This window comes from Telmatherina bonti (genome assembly GCF_933228915.1).
Source record: "Telmatherina bonti genome assembly, chromosome: 4".
NCBI classification, from domain to species: domain Eukaryota; kingdom Metazoa; phylum Chordata; class Actinopteri; order Atheriniformes; family Telmatherinidae; genus Telmatherina; species Telmatherina bonti.
In genome coordinates, this window is record NC_136622.1 from 19,581,559 (window position 1) to 19,599,814 (window position 18,256).

The 18,256-nt window shown below is 36.3% G+C and overlaps 1 protein-coding gene across 1 annotated transcript in view; it reads right to left on the bottom strand.

The window, feature by feature from the left end:
- Positions 1-4,143: 4,143 nt before the first annotated feature.
- Positions 4,144-18,256, bottom strand: part of cntn3a.1 (contactin 3a, tandem duplicate 1) — a gene marked incomplete at both ends in the record, with an annotated part of 79,593 nt that continues 65,480 nt past the window's right edge. The window contains 11 exons of the mRNA XM_079238789.1: positions 4,144-4,235; positions 5,263-5,431; positions 9,328-9,440; positions 10,367-10,553; positions 10,765-10,880; positions 11,297-11,531; positions 11,967-12,037; positions 13,207-13,356; positions 13,553-13,711; positions 14,689-14,806; positions 17,395-17,567. Coding sequence (XP_079094915.1) covers positions 4,144-4,235; positions 5,263-5,431; positions 9,328-9,440; positions 10,367-10,553; positions 10,765-10,880; positions 11,297-11,531; positions 11,967-12,037; positions 13,207-13,356; positions 13,553-13,711; positions 14,689-14,806; positions 17,395-17,567 — 1,583 coding nt within the window. The remainder of the gene's footprint in view (positions 4,236-5,262; positions 5,432-9,327; positions 9,441-10,366; positions 10,554-10,764; positions 10,881-11,296; positions 11,532-11,966; positions 12,038-13,206; positions 13,357-13,552; positions 13,712-14,688; positions 14,807-17,394; positions 17,568-18,256) is intronic.

Here is an 18,256-nt window from a genome sequence, read left to right on the forward strand (position 1 = left end):
TCAGTAAAACTAATATTGCAGCAAACGTTTGCATGATAATTTCTTGCATTATTGGATTGTAATAAAGTACAATGGCTGTTGGTCCTGAAGAAGGATGAATATGTCCAGGATCATGATGGAAACAAAATACAAGTTGTTGAGGCTAAAAGGTTCACATTTTAATGTCTGACTAGTAGAAGGAAGTTAACTTTTCTGAGAGGAAATTAATAATATTCTTCAGACAATTATTGGAAATATTAAAATGACCGTATGATCAGTAATGTTAACCCAATAATAAAGCAATGGCTGAAGTAGTTATTTCAATTTGTTTAAAACATTTTATATGTTCATCTCTGTAAAGGCACTGGTGCTGTACAATATATCTGAACATATCAGTTTGCTTTTCGTTTGCTTTTGCCAGTGAAGGAACGGTAAAGTGGCCAGTTTATGCCACATACTGTTTTATTTACAGTTTCTTTTTTTTTATGATTGTTAATTTACAACTAATATGTTCTTCAAAATACCTTGCTGGAATGGTTTTATGCATCAGAGCTATTCCAGCACTCTGCCTGTAAAGTACGTTGTTATAAATAAGCTAAAAAGTAGGAAAAACTTTGAACTTTTAGCTGTGTGGGATTTAGTTCATGATTGTTAAAGGGATGCCAGAAACATGTAATGTGCCAATTAAAGTAGAATTCAAATTGTAAAAACTGGTTTTGTATGAAATAACTTTATATGAACAAACTTTTAATTACAAAAGTGCCAGAGAGTCAAATACATAAACTTAGCATGACAAGGATTCCCTTTTAATATGCTGTCAACATTCAAAACTAAAACAAAGGTTCCAATGTATATGCAAAAGTCATGTTTTATGTAGAAATCAACACATTTAGCAGTAATCCAATTGATAAAACAATGTTGTAAACAGTCATGCCAGGTTTATGAAGGTAATACTGAGGTATAACTTTGGCTTTCAGACACTTGATTTTACAGTCAATGATCAACTGTGTAGTGTAACTTCTGCTGTGTTTCAGATCTTGTTTTCCAAATCTTTTAAAGTGTCGGTTAAACATGGATGTGGGTGTTGAACTCAAAGATTGAAGAAAAACAAACAAACAAAAAAAACAAAACAAAACAAAACATACAAACCTTGTACTGTTTATTTGGTGCCATTTGTTGGAACGTAAAGATGAGAAGTAGTAAAAGGCCTTGGGCTTGATACACACTAGAGGGCACCAGTTACCTAAAAGAAGTGAGCTTTGCATCAACATCGAGCATCCCCAGCTTTAATCCTCACCATCCTTCATTAAGGGGCGAAAAGAATCCAAAAACATATAAGATCACCCTGTAAGGACAAAAAAAAACCAATCCAATGTTCAGAGTAGGCTTGGTAATGGAAGTCTGACTGATAATAAGCAGACTAGGAGTAATCACAGACACTTGGCTGAGACACCTTTTCAAACTCTGATTGGATGACCTGTGATTGAACCTAAAACTCTCCCCCTCCGCTTCATCTCTTCCACTCTGCTGCTCTCCATTGCTTGGTGCTGTGTCTTTGCTGTACATTGTACTTGCATTCCTTCAAAAATCAATAAAGACAAGGAAAAATGAACGAGAAGGAAATCCTTCTGTTTGGGCCCTGTAAAAAAATGTCTGCCTTATGAATTATATGTGTTTATATGTAGCAGTTCTCAGTAGTGAATAATCAGGTGGAGCTATTATAGTTTGCAAACATGTAAAAGAAAAAAAATGTACATATTTGTTACTAATGCTTTTAAATAAGGCTGTTAAAATGTAGGCAATTTTCTGCATTTAAAGAAGTATTCATGCTTTTACATTTCACAAAAACCATGTAGGGTATTTATAACTGAACTCATAAAAGTCAGGTTATATATTGTTCCCATGTTTATTGTTGGAGTCTTGCCCTTTTGAGCTTCTGTTCTTCACGAATGACTTCTTATTATTAGGGGTATATATTTTGAAAGGACATATAAATGATATCATACAGCGTTTTGTTAGGATATTATGTTTTAATGCTCTCATTCAAACATATCCGAGGGAAGTGATATACTTGCAATTTTTGCAGGTAGTACCTGCATTTAAAGTATGTTTTAACAATCTGTAGTACTGAACAAATAAAGCTAAAAAAATTGCTCTTTTACTGATGTATGAAACATACGTTTAGTCACATATTGTGATAATAGGAAACCAACTTAATGTGCAACAGAATAGCTTAAAGAGATTAAAATGAACGTTCCTAACTTTGCCAAACCACACGTTTTTAAGTTGAACTGAAAACTGCAGTACAGTCTGGAATAAACACTTAACACTATCTTTCTACGTAGGCTGTTCAGCCACAACAAAGGCTTAGTGCTCCAGAGTTCCCACCAGCTTAGACAATGTGCCCGTATGTTACTGCTTTCACCATAGTCATATTGAGACATTTCTTTAAAAACATCCTTTCATTGCATCTGTATTTAACGACAATAGCTACTCCAGTTAACATCAGAGAATGTAGATCAGAGTTTGGCTTAATTTCTCTACAGCTTAAGGAAAAGTGTCATGATCCCGTTTTATTTTTAGGTGTGACCTTGACATCAAGTTAAATACCATAATTATAATCCAAGGGGTGCAAGTTTATTAGTTTGCAGCTGAGCACTAAAAGTAAAACTATGATAGTTTTTACTTTTCAATATTTCTTGTAATAAAGTCATTAAAATGTGGTTGGAAAGTGGATAAAACATTTTTATACTTAACTGAGATTTTAGAAATGTGAAAAATATACGCAGGCATTTTAAAGCTTTATCTGTTGAAGACCTGTTGAAAGAAGCACTTAGTTAACAAACTCATATTCTCGTAACCACCTGTGACGTTGAGGACAGAAGTGAGGAAAATGGAATTATCTTTATTAAAAGCAGGTTCATCCATTCAAACACCCTCAGCAAAGAACGTACACAGACAGATCTGGTGCCAAACAGTAAAATACTGTTTAGTAAAATACTGTCTCTACTTTGTAACGAGTTACGTTAGAAAAGTCAGAAATCACTGTCACTTACTGAGTTACTATGCTCATTAGGACAGACATGAAACAAACGCCTGTTCTTTCTGAGCCAAAACACACAGATATGATTGAAAAATTAGTAAAAGTGAAAAATCACAAGAAAGTCAAAACACAATGTGGATAAACAGAAAATAGGAACAAGAAATAAATAATACCTCTCTTGAACAATCACAACATGGATTATAATTATAAGACTTAAGGCGCATTTGGGACCTGAGGATTTCATACATACAAGCCTTGGATGAGGGAAGAAGGTGAGACTGACTGTCAACATGGGTTAGCCGTTTACAATGGAAGCCACACATTGGGTCAACAGGTTTTCATTCATGATGATAGAACAGACTGAAGCGAACCTTGCTGTCCTCATACCTTTGGTTCCAGTCAGTTTCATAGTGACATGTAATGTAGAAGTACTGATAAAATCCAGGCAAAGTTACAAAGGTCCCAAATTCTGGTTTTGTCTTAAAGCAATGAGGCTTAACACACTTTTTTTTTCATTTTTCCTTTGTTCTTTCTTTTTTTTTGGCAGGGGTGAGAACCAGTTTGATTTCTTTCTCAGATGATGTTGTTTACTATAAAACAAAGCAGCACTTTCAGTCTTAAAGCAAGCTTAAATTGAACATCATCCACATAAACACGTCATTGGTTTTAGGTCCTCTCAGCTTTCAGTTTTGTTTAAATCCAGTCATTGACAGAAAGTTCAGTGGCATACAGTACTTATCCTTTTAACAGAACCCACACAATCCCGCAGAGAAAACACAAACATGTCCTCATACATTGTCCAAGGTGAAAACCAAATTAGAATATCAGCTGGCTAGAAAAGGAGGTGGAAAAGAAAATCATCTTCAAAGAGACCGCAGTCAGTCAAACCACAGCGTCCTTTCAGTTCCATAAAAGCAACTTCTGAAAGAGCTGGTTCCTTTCAGTGGCCTCTTAAAGGTGGTGGAAAAGAATCTTCCTCACAGAAAGCTCTTTGTGGAGCAAAGAGGAAAGACACAGTTGGGTAGGGGAGGGAGCAGGTGGAAATGCTGCTTTCGGCCTTGTGTCGTCTTTGACCTGGTGTTTTTTCCTCTGAATAGGTAGCTGCAGTATCTGGATGTTTGTCATAGTACCGTTCTAGCTGTGAGGATTAGGGTTGCAAGGTTCACCAATGGAAATGCCAAGGTCTCCGGAGCTGCTCCCATGGCTATGGAGCCTGAAAAACAAAATCACAACAGAATTCAACAGTATGTATGACAAACAGAAGTTTCAATAAGAGCGAATGAAGTAAAAGATACAGATACAGGCATGATACAGAAAAATAAAAATGCATCTAAAATTGTATTTAGCTGAATAGCATGATGTGAGTACACATACATATCAGTAGATGGCAGTAGTACAACAAGCTCAGTCATGGAGGCTTTAAAAGAGCTGGACAAACAAAGCAGTCACAGAAGCACAGTTTCATAAGAGAAAATAAGAGAAAAATCTCAAAAAGCTGGCTTCTGGCAATTTCATAGTGCATTATAGGGTCCATTTTTATGTTTTATTTTCATATATATATATATATATATATATATATATATATATATATATATATATATATATGTATATGTATACGTATATAAATATCTATATATTCATTCATTATCCTAACCACTTAGTCCGATTAAGGGTTGTGGGGAAGGTGAAGCCTATACATATATATATATATATATATATATATATATATATATATATATATATATATATATATATATATATATATAATGTGTATATATATATATATATATATATATATATATATAAATGTGTATATATATATATATATATATATATATATATATATATATATATATATACACACACACACACACACACACACACACACACACACACACGCAGACATATTTAGCATAAAAATGACACTCTCAGATAATGCATCTATTAAATAGCGTTGATGGATATGCTGAGTTCTGAGTATTCGAGTGCCCTTTCTCACTTGTGATTTGATTTAATGCAATAAAGTCACATTTTTCTTCTGCAAGCACTGGGGAACTTTGAAACTAATAGAGGTTTAGGTAAGACAATTTAAATGTAAAGTAAGCACAATTCCATCCATGAAAAGCAAAATAATGTGGGGATATCTGCAGGTACAAGTCATTTGACTTTTATGTTAAAGCTGTAATAAAAAACCAAAAGACAACCACTTCTTTTTATGTCATGTGTCAAAACTTTCCTACCTTCAATCTTAGGAATCGTTATCTGGCGGCTGCTGATGCCTTCTCCTCCCTCACTGAAGGGTTTAATCTGGATCACATAGTCTTGGTTGACTGGCAAAGACAGTTCCAATGAGGTGTTGTTGGTCTCCACCACACTGGGACGGCTGTGTTTGTCCTGGCTGTACATCACCTGTAGGAAACAGAGTGTGAAAGTGTGTGTGATGGCGTAAGGTAACTCCACACACAATGCAGCATATGAGGGGGTGATCTTGCCTTATACACTGGCAAAAAAAAAAAAAAAAAATCCAAGTGTGAGTTCCAGTTCTATGAGATGGAATGAGCTGTCTCCAAAAACTAACAAGGATGAATCTTATGCTGTGGGTATCTGCACTTGACTGTGATGAATGACCAGAGGAGCGGGTGCAACAGAGATAAAGCCCATATAGCGATCCATCAGTCCTGATTTTTCTGCTGGAAAATGGACTATGGATGCACCTGCACCTTTAACATCCCCTAAAATCCACTTCCAAGGGACATTTTTAATGTAGTGGGAATAATATGCAGTGCCTGTAAGTGGCTATTATCCAGATGTCCAGCTTTTCTGTTTTGGTAGCAGTGAATTTATGTACTAGTGTGTGTGTTTTTTTCAACTCCAATGGGCAAAATGGCTTTCAGATAACAATAAAACACTGAAGTGCAATCTCATAACATATCATTACATCATTTACAAATAAATATTAGATCGTTAGATTGTTTTAATGTCCAAATGGATTTCTATGTGAAAAGAAAACATAAGCTGTAATAAAAAAGCCATCCACAATCGAGTTGATTTATGTAGTATTGTTGCCTAAGAACAGCAAAGACGGTCTCATACATATGCATCTTGACAAACAGCGTTTTATATGTCAATAAACAAATAAACCAATGGGGCCAACTCGTCAGAGCTGGGGTTTATCAACCATCAGCAACATAACCTGTCTGCTCAGACGATATCGTCTCAGTAAAGTTCAGCATGAGCAGCTACTGCAGGAGGTGGAAATGGAGGTGGGGCTGATTTGCATATTCACACATTTTAAACAAGGCAAATGTGTAATCTTCCATCTAAAGCATCATACGGTGTAACAGGATTAGTTTCATGGCAAAAAAAAAGCCAAACAAACAAAAAAGATTAGTTGGAGATTAGTTTTATTGGGCCTAATTGATGCTCGGAAAAGTCTGAAATGTCTTGTGATGCTGTTGAGGCAAATCCAACATTGCAATTTGGGAAAATGACCATGTAAATAATCCATGTTCTGTAATAACACCCTCAAAGAAAATTTGCCTTTATTGATTTCTTTTTGCTCAAACTACTTGTCTAAATAAAGGAATACAGATTAGAGGACTGATAGTTTTTGGAAATTAGGCTGTTTCTTTGTTTTGTGAGGCGGCTGGATTCTTGTGAGATCACAAGGATGAGAGAATCCATCTTTCCAGGCTATAAATGTGGTGTCAAAACACGGAAAATCAGGAAGCTCTTTATATGCAGTCAAACTGCACAAATCCTGTTAATTTACAGGCTCCATGGGAAACACTTCTTTGATATATTAAGCTGAATTTTGCTTGTGATATTTTAGATGGTGATGAATGTTTTATGAAATTGCATGAGCATATTTTTAAAGGCCTGTTTTTTTTTTTTTTTTAAACAGGTCATACTTCCCATGTATTTTACAGTCTACTATGTGTAACCAACATTACAAATGCATGTCTCCATATATACTGTCCACTTAAAATATTTTAAATAGTCTTTTATTTATCCTGAGAACTTAAAAAGAATTGAAAAATTGTGAATTATATAACCCAACGTTGCCTTCTGTGCCTGGTCGGTCAAACTCTGCACTGTGCTCCAAATATGTTTTGCTTGCTGCAAAAACCTGCTGGGATTATTGGTCATTAAAACCATTGAAAATAATGGACTTGAGAGTGCAGAAGTGATTTTGGCCTGTTTGGTTTAAAAGTACCAGTAGAAGCGCTTGGTTCTGACAATACGGCTGTTCAAGGTTACCCTTATGATTATGGGATGAAATAACATTGTATATATTTCATGGTCACATAATGTCTTTATAAAGCTGCATAAGGAGTTTTGGGACTTTTAAGAAAACATTGTCATGTCATAAACTAGAAAACCTAAAAGTAACTTTATCATTGAGCACCAACTGGAAAGAATATGAAATATTATAGTATGTAACTTCAAAGGCAAAGAAAGTTGATTTGTATTGCACATTTCATCTACAAGACACTTGCTTTAAATGAAATGCAGCATTAAGGATGATAAAGAATTAAAAAGAAGTAAAAGGCAGCAACAAATGGCAAAAATCATAAATATGCATATATCAAATTAAAATGATGAAAAGCAAAAATAAGTTCAAATTTTCCATGCAGATGACATGCATAATGACATGACAGGAATATTGCAGTTAAAACTGCAAATAAATATTGGTAGAAATAAATACACCTTGAACTTAAATCAATTTAAAAGAGTTTAACGGGCATTGGGAATGCTTCGTAAAGACAGAAGAGTTTGAGCAAAACATGAAGCAGAGGTTTAAACTTGAAAAACATGGCAGGAGACACATATTGTGATTAAGTCATGTATAGCACCCTGTCTGCTTGGCAGACACCCCCACAGTTTGATCAGTAAATGTCAGTGTGTTTAGCAGACATCTTGATTAAGCATACTGAGTCATAATTAGCCTTCTTAGGAAACTTGATAAGTTTAAGGACATCTTCAAACGAAGGAGGTGATTTTTTTCCCACAGTCTCTGAGATCTAAAGCATACCGTGATAAAGAGAAATGTTTAGAAGCCAGATGTCCAGTAGCCTCCAGTATGCCTCAAGTGTAACATTTAAAATACCAATCGAAATAATTTCCAAGAGCAGAAAGAGCAGGGGATGTTGTGATTTCCTATGTTTTACAGTGTTAATGTCTTGGATTCCCTATTTTTATTGTAAAGTAGTTCTTTGTCTTGTTGTTCCAGCTCCAGCTTATCTTTCCCTACTCTGGCCCTTCTCCAGGTCTGCTTCTTTCTGTTGCTCCATGGTGTCTGGGCTTTCTAACCCCAGCTCAGTTCTCCTCAGTCCTTTGCCAGAACCCTGCTTTGTTTCTTGGTTTTAATTCCTCACGCTGTTGGACTGGTCTTTGTGTATGACCTTTTACACTGTCAGCAAAGACCTCTTGAAATGTCACTTTGACTCTACCAAGTTTTCTGCTTCTGAGTGTTTGTTATTTTAAGAAATGTTACACTATTGGTATTTAAGGACTTCTTTAGATCTCCAAGAAAGGTTTCTGTAATGCCACTTAAAGTTCTGCATGGTATTATAAGAAGGTTATGTAAGGAGCTATATATGTATGGCCAAAAAAAAAGAATATTTTAAGTTTATCCTAAGGGTTCTTGTAATTTTGTTAAGGTCAAGCAAATGTTGTGATAACAGAGGAAAGCCACATTGAATATTCCCTGCCTGTTCATACCTGATTCAAAGGACTACAATTTGTGATAATCTGGAAATTTTGGGAAACATTTCAAGGAGCTATTTTAATTAGCTAGTTTAAACAATATTCTGGGTGCTTTAACATTTAACTTTGTATTTGCAAACACATTTTACAAACTTGTGATATAAAAAATGTCTTAATGTGTGAAACCACCGAGTAGGTAATCACAATAAAAAGAAATTATAATTATTTGTGAACTAAAGCAGGCCAAAAAAGCAGAAGAAAAGAAAACTAAATAACATTGCTCTTATGCTATTCTGTTATGTTTTAGTCAGCGGTCAGTCTGGTCAGGGGTCCAGGTCTGGTCCTCAACAACCACAATCTTGCAGATTTCCTATGTATCCTTGTGCCAACACACTTGATTTAAATAAATGAGTCACTGTGCAGAACTTCATAGGCTGTTGGATCCATTTAATATGAGTCAGATATGTTGGAGCACAGATGCACTGAAAACCTGCAGGACAGCAGAGGACTTTGGACACCCCAGCTACAGGGCAACTGTGCAGTCTTTCCATCCAAGCCAGTTTCTATGACAGAAATCTTAAATGTCTTTTTCTTACCTTATACCCTGTGACTTCTGACTCATTCTCCAGGGCGTGCACTTGGTCCCACCTCAGGATGACCTTGGAATTGGAAGTGTTCCACATGATTTTGACTGGTGCTTGGCTGGGTGCTGGGAGATGACAAGCAAGGCATAGGACAATAAGAAGAGGGGGAGAAAAACAACAGGAGGTCCAGTCAATAAGCAATCCAGAACCAGCAATGCATGAAGGAGATTTCCCATTATCACTTTATCATCCCATTGTTAGGTACAAGCTGTGGCTCCACCAACGTGTGTGGGAGTGAGAACAGTCATATGTTTGGCTGTTATTGTTGGGGGAGGAAAAATGTGTATTATATTATAACAAAAACCTAACTTCTTATATTTTTAGGCTATTCATACATACAATGACTGAGTTATGACAAGTAGGTCCTGTTTTGTATTATATCATGCAGAAATATTCGCACACTGACAACATGATACATACTACCCCCAACTGCAGACGCCATAAAGCATGAGTGATGTATATGTGACATAAAAATAACAAAAGAAAAACAGGGATTTTGTTTTTCTTTCACCAGCTGGATCTCCATGTCACATCACTCACTGTTACAATAAATCAAACTGGCATTTATATTCAAAACGGGCTATATTTGTGCAACAATAGCTGTTATCTGGTTTCATGTCATTTATGAATGATGTTCCACATCTGGCAAGAAGAAAGAACCATAATTATGTAAACATGGTGATACAGTAAGTTACACAGCTCAGAAAATATTTCAAACACTGACTTTGTAAATATTTTGAAGTCTAGAAATCCTTTAACATAATTAAGATGTTAGTGAAGGTCTGTGTTAAAACAATTTGTTGAGCCACAATGTAAAACAAAATAACAACTGAAGCAAAAAGAAAAACACATCTGTGGTAAATAGTTCCTACCTTTATGAATGTAATACTGAATGGGCTACATTTCTAAAATGGGAGCAAAAAAACTGCAAAGAAAATAATACACATAAGGATATTCAGTTTCTAACAGCGTCTCTAAGCGGGGTCCTTACGTGGTTTCTTGGTAGTGACATTGACTATGGTGCTCTGTGGACCGATTCCAGCGCTGTTATAGGCCCGCAGAGACATGTAATAGGTACTGCTGCCCTCCAGATCCCTGATGAGAACTGAAGTTTTATTCCCCACAGTCCTGATCACACTTGCTGCATCCTGATTTTCCTTCTCTCCCCAGTAACGCAGCTAAAGACAAAAGATTTCAAGGTTACATTGCTTCATCACTTAATCTGATTTCTTGCTCAAATCTATTCGCCTCCCTCACAGTGCAAATGCTAGTATGAAACATGGAGGCCGTTCATATAATATGATTTAATGAATTAATAATGCCACTAGCTGTTGGCACTGTCCATTGTGGTTGTTCATGTCAGATTGTGTGGGCATCTGTTGCTTTGACCTCGTAGCCTAGGATGCGTCTGCGGTTGTTGTTCCAAGCCAACGGTTTCCAGGTGACCTCTACCTCAGATGCTGATACACTCCTCGCTCTTAGCCTCCCTGGAGCTCTGCTCGGCTCTGAAACACACACATAGAAAAACCAGGAATGCATGGATGCACTGCACCCAGGACCACTTAATGATTTATTGAATATCCTGCAGCTCTCTCCAGTTTATTCATGAAACTGTATGAGGAAAGATTTTAACTGGAAAGATTAATAGTTTCACATAATGTTTTTATTCTAAATGGGAGATTGATGAAGAACTGTAAGCAAGTTGCTCTTCATCCTTACTTGAGCCGGTTAACATTAATTTCACAAACACAATCTTTTTTTTTTTTTTTTTGTGATTGTATTTTTTGTGTAATCTTTTACCCTGAATCACAAAAAAATAGTTACAGTCTTTAATCACTCCCATAACAATATTGCTGCATACAGGATGTCACCTGCTAAGGTAAGACATGCTTTGCTGGATCTTTGGAGTATTTTCACAAACCTTCCTCAGCTGAGTAGATAGTGGTCACTGGACTGAAAGGACCCTCTCCCTTGTTGTTGTAAACCCCAACTTTAACTTGGTAAGGGGAGAATGGAGGGATGCTCTCATTCTTGAAGACATATCTAGAAGCATCTGGGGATGTGACAGCAGCCTGCATCCAGCCTGGTGCTCCGAGTGGGCGGAAAGCCACCACATATCCAAATCCAGGACCACTCTGCAGCTCCTCAGGGACAGGCTGAAGGCATATAAGATGATTCAGAAAGAGGACTCAAGAGAGACACAAGCTTGACTGGCCTTAAAGATATGAATACCTTCATAAAAATGCATTTTGGAACAGATAAGGGCGATGGTGCTGAGTGTGTTACTGTAAATGCAATATTGGCACAAGTTCATTAGCTTGTCTATTTCTGAGGTTTTATACTGAGGAGAAAAAAAATCCAAACTGAGATGGAAAAATATTCATTGTATTTTATAGTTTTTACCAAATTCAAATTAGAAACATAACAAGACAAGAAGCAGGACTAACAGCCAAATCCAAGAAAATCTGTGATTTTTTTTTTCTTAAATGAAAATCCTTATGTGCATGAATATAAATGCAATTCAAAAAACAAAAATCAAAATTAACAACATAGATGCTGAGAAGATTTCACCTGAAAAACTGCATACTTACTTCCCAAGTAATGACCAGCTCTGAACGTCCTCCACCACCTCCATTCACCCTTGCTGGGGTCACTCTGGGAACTGACAAGTCAAACACATTTATAGTTTTAGCTGCAGCTTGTAGCTTCAACCTAAAACATGGAGAATGAAGTTTGTAACCTTGTGATGGACACAGACATGAAACTTTAAATTGGGATTTTAAAAAAAGAGGCTGGAGAGGCTCTAAAAACTTTAAGTTGCGACGCACATCTGCTCATCTGATTTCAGTTTTCTATCATCATTCATTCTGATGAAAGATCAGCATTTTTGTGTCGGGAATTCAATGTCCATTAAAAACTCACCTGCTTAAAGAAAGCAGGAAATTCCCTTAAATATCTGCTTAGCATTTATTGTCAAAGTGTGTGGATTTACTTAATTAACATCCTTGGTACTGACATAATAATAACTGGCGGACACAACATACAAACAAGGTTCCTGCTGACACAACCCAATTAGACTTGTGTTTAGATTTTCCTTCATACATCCTGGACGGCTGCAAATTCTGTCACTCCATGACATGCTGTTTTCCAGCTTCTACCTATAGTTTAATATACTGTCGGTAGTAGCAGCAGTTATATTGTGAGATGGTTATTCCAACTTTTTGACACTGACATTTCTGACAATTTTAACCCAGCTTACCTATGGTCAGGTACAGCAGCCATCTTTGAATGTCTTCAACGTCACAATGCAAGACAACTGTTTTGGAACCATTGCCAGGGATGTTATCATTACTTTCTAACACCATTCCTCTTTATTTTAGGAATGAATGGCACTCCCACCTTGGGGTAAACACCTTCTAGCCTTTGTGAAACAGGAACTTAGAACTTTGTTTTTTTTTCTATTGTAAGATGTTGTTGCTACTGTGCATTTAACAAAAATAAAACATCTTATTTGTGCAGATGTCTGTGCATTTCTGCACATATACTGGTATATGACCATATGGTACATACACGTTCAGTTGTGCATCAATGAAACACAAACACAGGTACATATTCATACATTTATACACAAAGGACAGGTGAAACTTACCGACTGAAGGCAACTGACATAAAACATCTTGATTCATTCATATACTTTGTGATTGAAAGTTTGCAGCTATAATAAAACTCTTTGTAGTGATGAAGGTATTGAAGCTGATATTGTCTATTCATTATGTAAACATAACATCATTTGTGTCATCAGAAGAAATTTAAGAGGTGACTGATACATACGCATTTCTTTGGAACGGGCCTTTTTGGATGGTTTGCTGGGCTCTCCTGTCCCTATGCTGTTAGTTGCCAAAACTCTGAACTCGTACTCCACCCAAGGACTCAAGTCAACGACAGTGGCTGACAGCTGCTTCCCCCTTAGCAGTCTGGGAACTGAGAGTTATCACAGAAATAACCTTTTATCACAGCCAGGCAAGACCTGCCACTGACAGCTAGCCAAGCTCATGATCTGTTATTTACTATCATCTCATTAGTGGTGTTTCAACGTGATACTAGTCACACTCACACACTCACTTTCTTTTTATCTACTCGTCTAATTCACACAGTCTCGCAGAAGAAGAAAGTTTACCTGTGGTAACAGCTTGCCAGCCGAGAGAAAAAGGTGTTCTGGCTTGGATGGTGTAGCTGAGGATGGGGCTGTGATTGTCCAGTCCGGGTCCCCAGGATACAGAGGCAGTGGTTTCAGTCATCTCAGTCACCTGGCAGTCCACAGGTGGGCCTGGAGGACCTGAAAGGATTATTTATCCCACTTCACTCACACAGACCGATGAATACTTTTAGGATTAATGAAGAACAGAAGAAGGAGGACATCATCCTTACAAGTGGTTGAGCCATGCTCTTAGCCAATGAAACACACAGAGAGATCTTCGCTTTACTGAACTATTTATGAATTGTGGTCATATTCTGTGTAGACTGGTATTAAAAAAAAAAAAAAAAAAAAAAAAAAAATTATTAGTAACCACGAGTAAATTTGCTTACATTTTCAAAAATTCTATTGCATAAAGGCTGCAACAATAAAGTTTGTTTTTTTAAGCATGAGTAAGGCTGTCAGCCGTATGCGTTAACACCAGGCATGTGCTGTGAGCTTTAGGGTTAGGTAGGCAGACAGTTGCAAACTGCGACAGACACACCAATGCTAATTTATATGTGTAGGCAGGTGCCAAGTGCCTGCTTAGTCTAGCAGAATTAAGATTGTAAGACACCATTATAAACATGGAAAGCTTGCTAAATGATTTAGCAGTCCTCCGACACTACCAATTAACTTTATATGTCATGACAACCAGTAGCTTTGTAACCTGTCAGCTAGCTAGCGAAGCATCAATTCATTAATTCTTTTGAACATATGAAGAGCATTGGTATAGTAAGTTACATGGGGAAACTGACTGCACATGTGCAAACATATATCTTCACGATGAGATGGGAGGAAAAAGGCAGAGCAGCACCTTCCAGAGAGGGTGTGTCTATAAAAAAATATAATTTGAAGAAAATATAATTGAATAATTTTAAAGATTATATTAAAATAATTACAATTATTATGTCATTTATTCCTTTCTGCTTTGGGTAGTCACTGCCTACCCTGCCTAACCTGTCTGCACACCACTGGTTACCATTGTTTTATTATTATTATTATTTTTTTTAATCTCTGATCAAGCTCTCCTCCTAACTCATTAAGAGCATTTTCTGTCTAAAATGAAGATTCCTCACCTCTGACAACCACGTCTGTGGCAATGGACACACTGTCCACTTTGGTCTGAACAGCACATGTGTATTTGCCAGCATGCCTCAGTTGAATGTTCCGGATCATAATGTCTCCAGCTGACCGCTGTTGGTAAAGAATTAGAATAAAAAAACACACATAATGATTAAATTAGGGGCAAAAGAAACAGTAGATCTAAAAAGTTGCAAAAGCAAATTAATTGCAAAAACAAGTGTCGTGTCTCGGTGGTGTCTCCTGCCTTTCAGTTAATTTAATTAAGGGAGAAAAAAACACCACCCAGGTCCAGGCACATACAAAATTATTGAGTGCAGATCTTTGTGACAAAATAAAAAGCTTCTTTCAGCTATATTCCTCTTATTCTCCTTGATTCCATTAACCGTACAGACAGCCATTCAATGCCAAACACATTATTAACTTTGAACTTTAAAGTTACAGCTAATGTTAACTTGATGCCTCATCTGTGAAAGTAAGGATCTGTGAAGCAAAAAGAGACTCTATAACTACTTTGATGTATAATCAGGGACATTTTATGAAGATAAAAATTCAGTTGCTCCAATTCATTCACTCTTTGAAACTCCCTGCATTCATTAAAATAATATAACTGGGAATAGAATGAATCACACATCTCCCACAAATTTTATACGCAGCAGGAAAAAGAAGCTTCAAGCTTGCTTATACGATCATTGAGACAGTCTTTAAAAATAATGTAGTCATATACAGTATGCATTTCAGAGGTTTTTAGAATGTATATGTATCGCTCAGTTTAGAGCATGCCACCTCTGCATTTCATTCAGTGTCCTCACATCATGGTGGGGTTGTCATGATTTGGCTGAATAAGAATTAGCTTAAAAGAGATGGAATTTAGATTGCAATATTTATACTGTTGCAAATATGTTCACTATTTAGCACTATCCTAAATGTTTATTCAGTAATTTTAGGAATTTAAGATTTATTGTTTTTAAGCAAGTTTTCACATTCTTTTAGCTTTTAGTTAAAATCATGTTTTACAAATCAGACACTTTATGTTTCATTGACAACAGTGGAGGAAACAAATACCTTAATCAAAATGCATGTGTGTGTGAAGCTGCAAAATGCTCAGCATTTAATGGAGTTTGAGAGTTACTGTTGGCCATTATTTAATACTCAACAAAACTAGCTTGCTGGCAGCAGAGCAGTCTACTTGCCTTTTGTTTAATCAGGATTTGACTAATTTAGGATTTAACAATCTTTTTAAATACAAACCCAAAAAACTCTCTTTGGATGATGCTGTGCTGGAGCGATAAGCATACTTCATCTTAGTTTATTTATATCAAATGAATGGGATATTATGCAGGAACAGTATTTGAATGGTTAGAAGCCACTGTGATTATTCACATTTGTCTTTGAACCCTTCATTTGATTAAATCAGCATCACTCAGTGTTAAATGTGAAAAAAAATCATGATATATTAAAGATCATAGAGGTTTGTTTGGGCATTTATTATGTAAATTTCACTACACTGCACAAATTTCATGTGGATCATATGTATAAGGTCTAATTTCATATTTGAAAAAGAAGTTTTTATCGGAATTAAAACCGATTATGAACATTTAAAAGGAAATGTTATTCACATCTACTGTAGAAAAATATGGATATGATTGGCAGTAAGCCATCAAATAACAACGACATAACATGTCTGGCCTTCTGAAAATATTCAATGAATTTTTCAGACGCTTTTCAATTCAATAATTGAAATGAAATTTTCATTCTTGGAGTTTGTCAGGTTTTTCATATGTTCAAAATGAAAAAGATCCATTACCTAGTTTGATTAAATTCACCAAACATTCAAGTTTCTGCAGATTTGAGTTGGAAAATATAGTTCAGTATTTTCACACCAGTGAAGGACAAGCAAAGAGCGGTACAGTTTTTGTTTCTTCTATTTAAAAGACGGTGATTGAATCTGGCTGAATCCTGCATTGACACTTCCCTATATGCTGCCTTTGTTAAAGGAAGAATTCTATTCTATTATTAACAAACCAACAAAGTAAACAAAATATCTTCTGTTTAATAAGTAAATAAAGCAAGAAATGGATTAAAGCTGTAGAATTTATTTTATATGTTACAGCTTCAGCTAAAATTAAGCTTTGAAGAAATGAGACTTTAATAGGCTGCAGTATTTTATCTTAACGATGGTCGAACTGCTGACAAATAGAGGCTGCTTCTCTGGAACAACTACAGTATGTGAAGTGTTTGGATTGGAATAAAATGCATCAACAAAATATGATCTTCTATAAAATGTCTATTGGGCTTTGATTAAACCTCGCTCGCACCACGTAGAAAGCTCTCAATGTGGTAAAATGAAAAGCCCAGAGTCATGGACATCAAGAAGACATGCAGTTTTATAAGAGGCGATATAGATATTTTTCTTTAATGTCATAAAATTTTACTTTTATTTTCATGGTTGTTAGTGTCAGTTCTCGTGTCAGGAAAAGTCCTAAAGTCATTTAAACAACTCAAAATCATAAAATAACTTTCTCTCATGTCACCATTAGGTCGCACCTAAAAACAAAACAAATTTTATTGTGAAACTGCTGTCCAGATAAAGGTAATGCAGACAAAGTGAAAGAGCATTTCTCTAAACATGGGTGACTGTAAAATTAATCCAAAGGGTATTACAGTACACACACATCATGGATATTCATGGATGAACATACCCCCCCGACTTTTTCAAAGTAAGTGTGGCTTCCAAAGTGGATGAGCTGCTCGTTGAAGAACCAGGTGAACTTCAGGTCCAGAGTTGGATCGTGTGAAACCTGACAGGGCAGCACGATGCTTTCCCCCACCGTCACATCCAGGTGGCCAGCTGGACTGGTGATCACTGTTGTCTCTGCAAGCCAGGAGCACAGATTCAGAAAGAGTGTCATGTCATCCTAAGCCCTTTTCGCATGAGAGACATAACACGAATGGCTTCGTGAGTCCGTTACAGTGGTGGCATTCAGTAATGCAGACACTGGGCACTTTCCTGTTGATATTCTTTAAGTCTATTTCAGTGGAAGTTCTAGAGAGAGCCACAGTCATGTACATTTCTTTTTAAATGGACATAACATGATACGAGTAACATATTAAGAGTCTCTATAGAATCAGAGATTTTCTCACATCATGAATTTACTTTATCAGTAAAGATTTACATACCAAACATCCAGTATGGTGGAGGGGAACAGAAGCAGCTGATGCAATTTTTTCTCCATGTTTAGTTTCACTGAACAGTCTGTGCTTTACTCATTTGGCTTTAATTGTACTACAGCATATCTATTATCAGCCTGAGAAACATGCTTATTTCACTTGAGGACACTGTCTGCACGCAGGCACTGCTCCAAAACACAAACCTTAGAGTCCTTCAAAAAGAAGTTTGTAATAAAAGAATAATATCAAACATCTCGCATGATGGCTAAAGAAATTGTGATTAATTAAATCAGTTGAAAACAATGAAGTTAAGTGAGGAGAAGCTCAGCTGTAGCTCAGCTGTAGCTCAGACAGCTTAAACCGAAGCTGAGAAAAAATGCCTTTGTGCTGGTG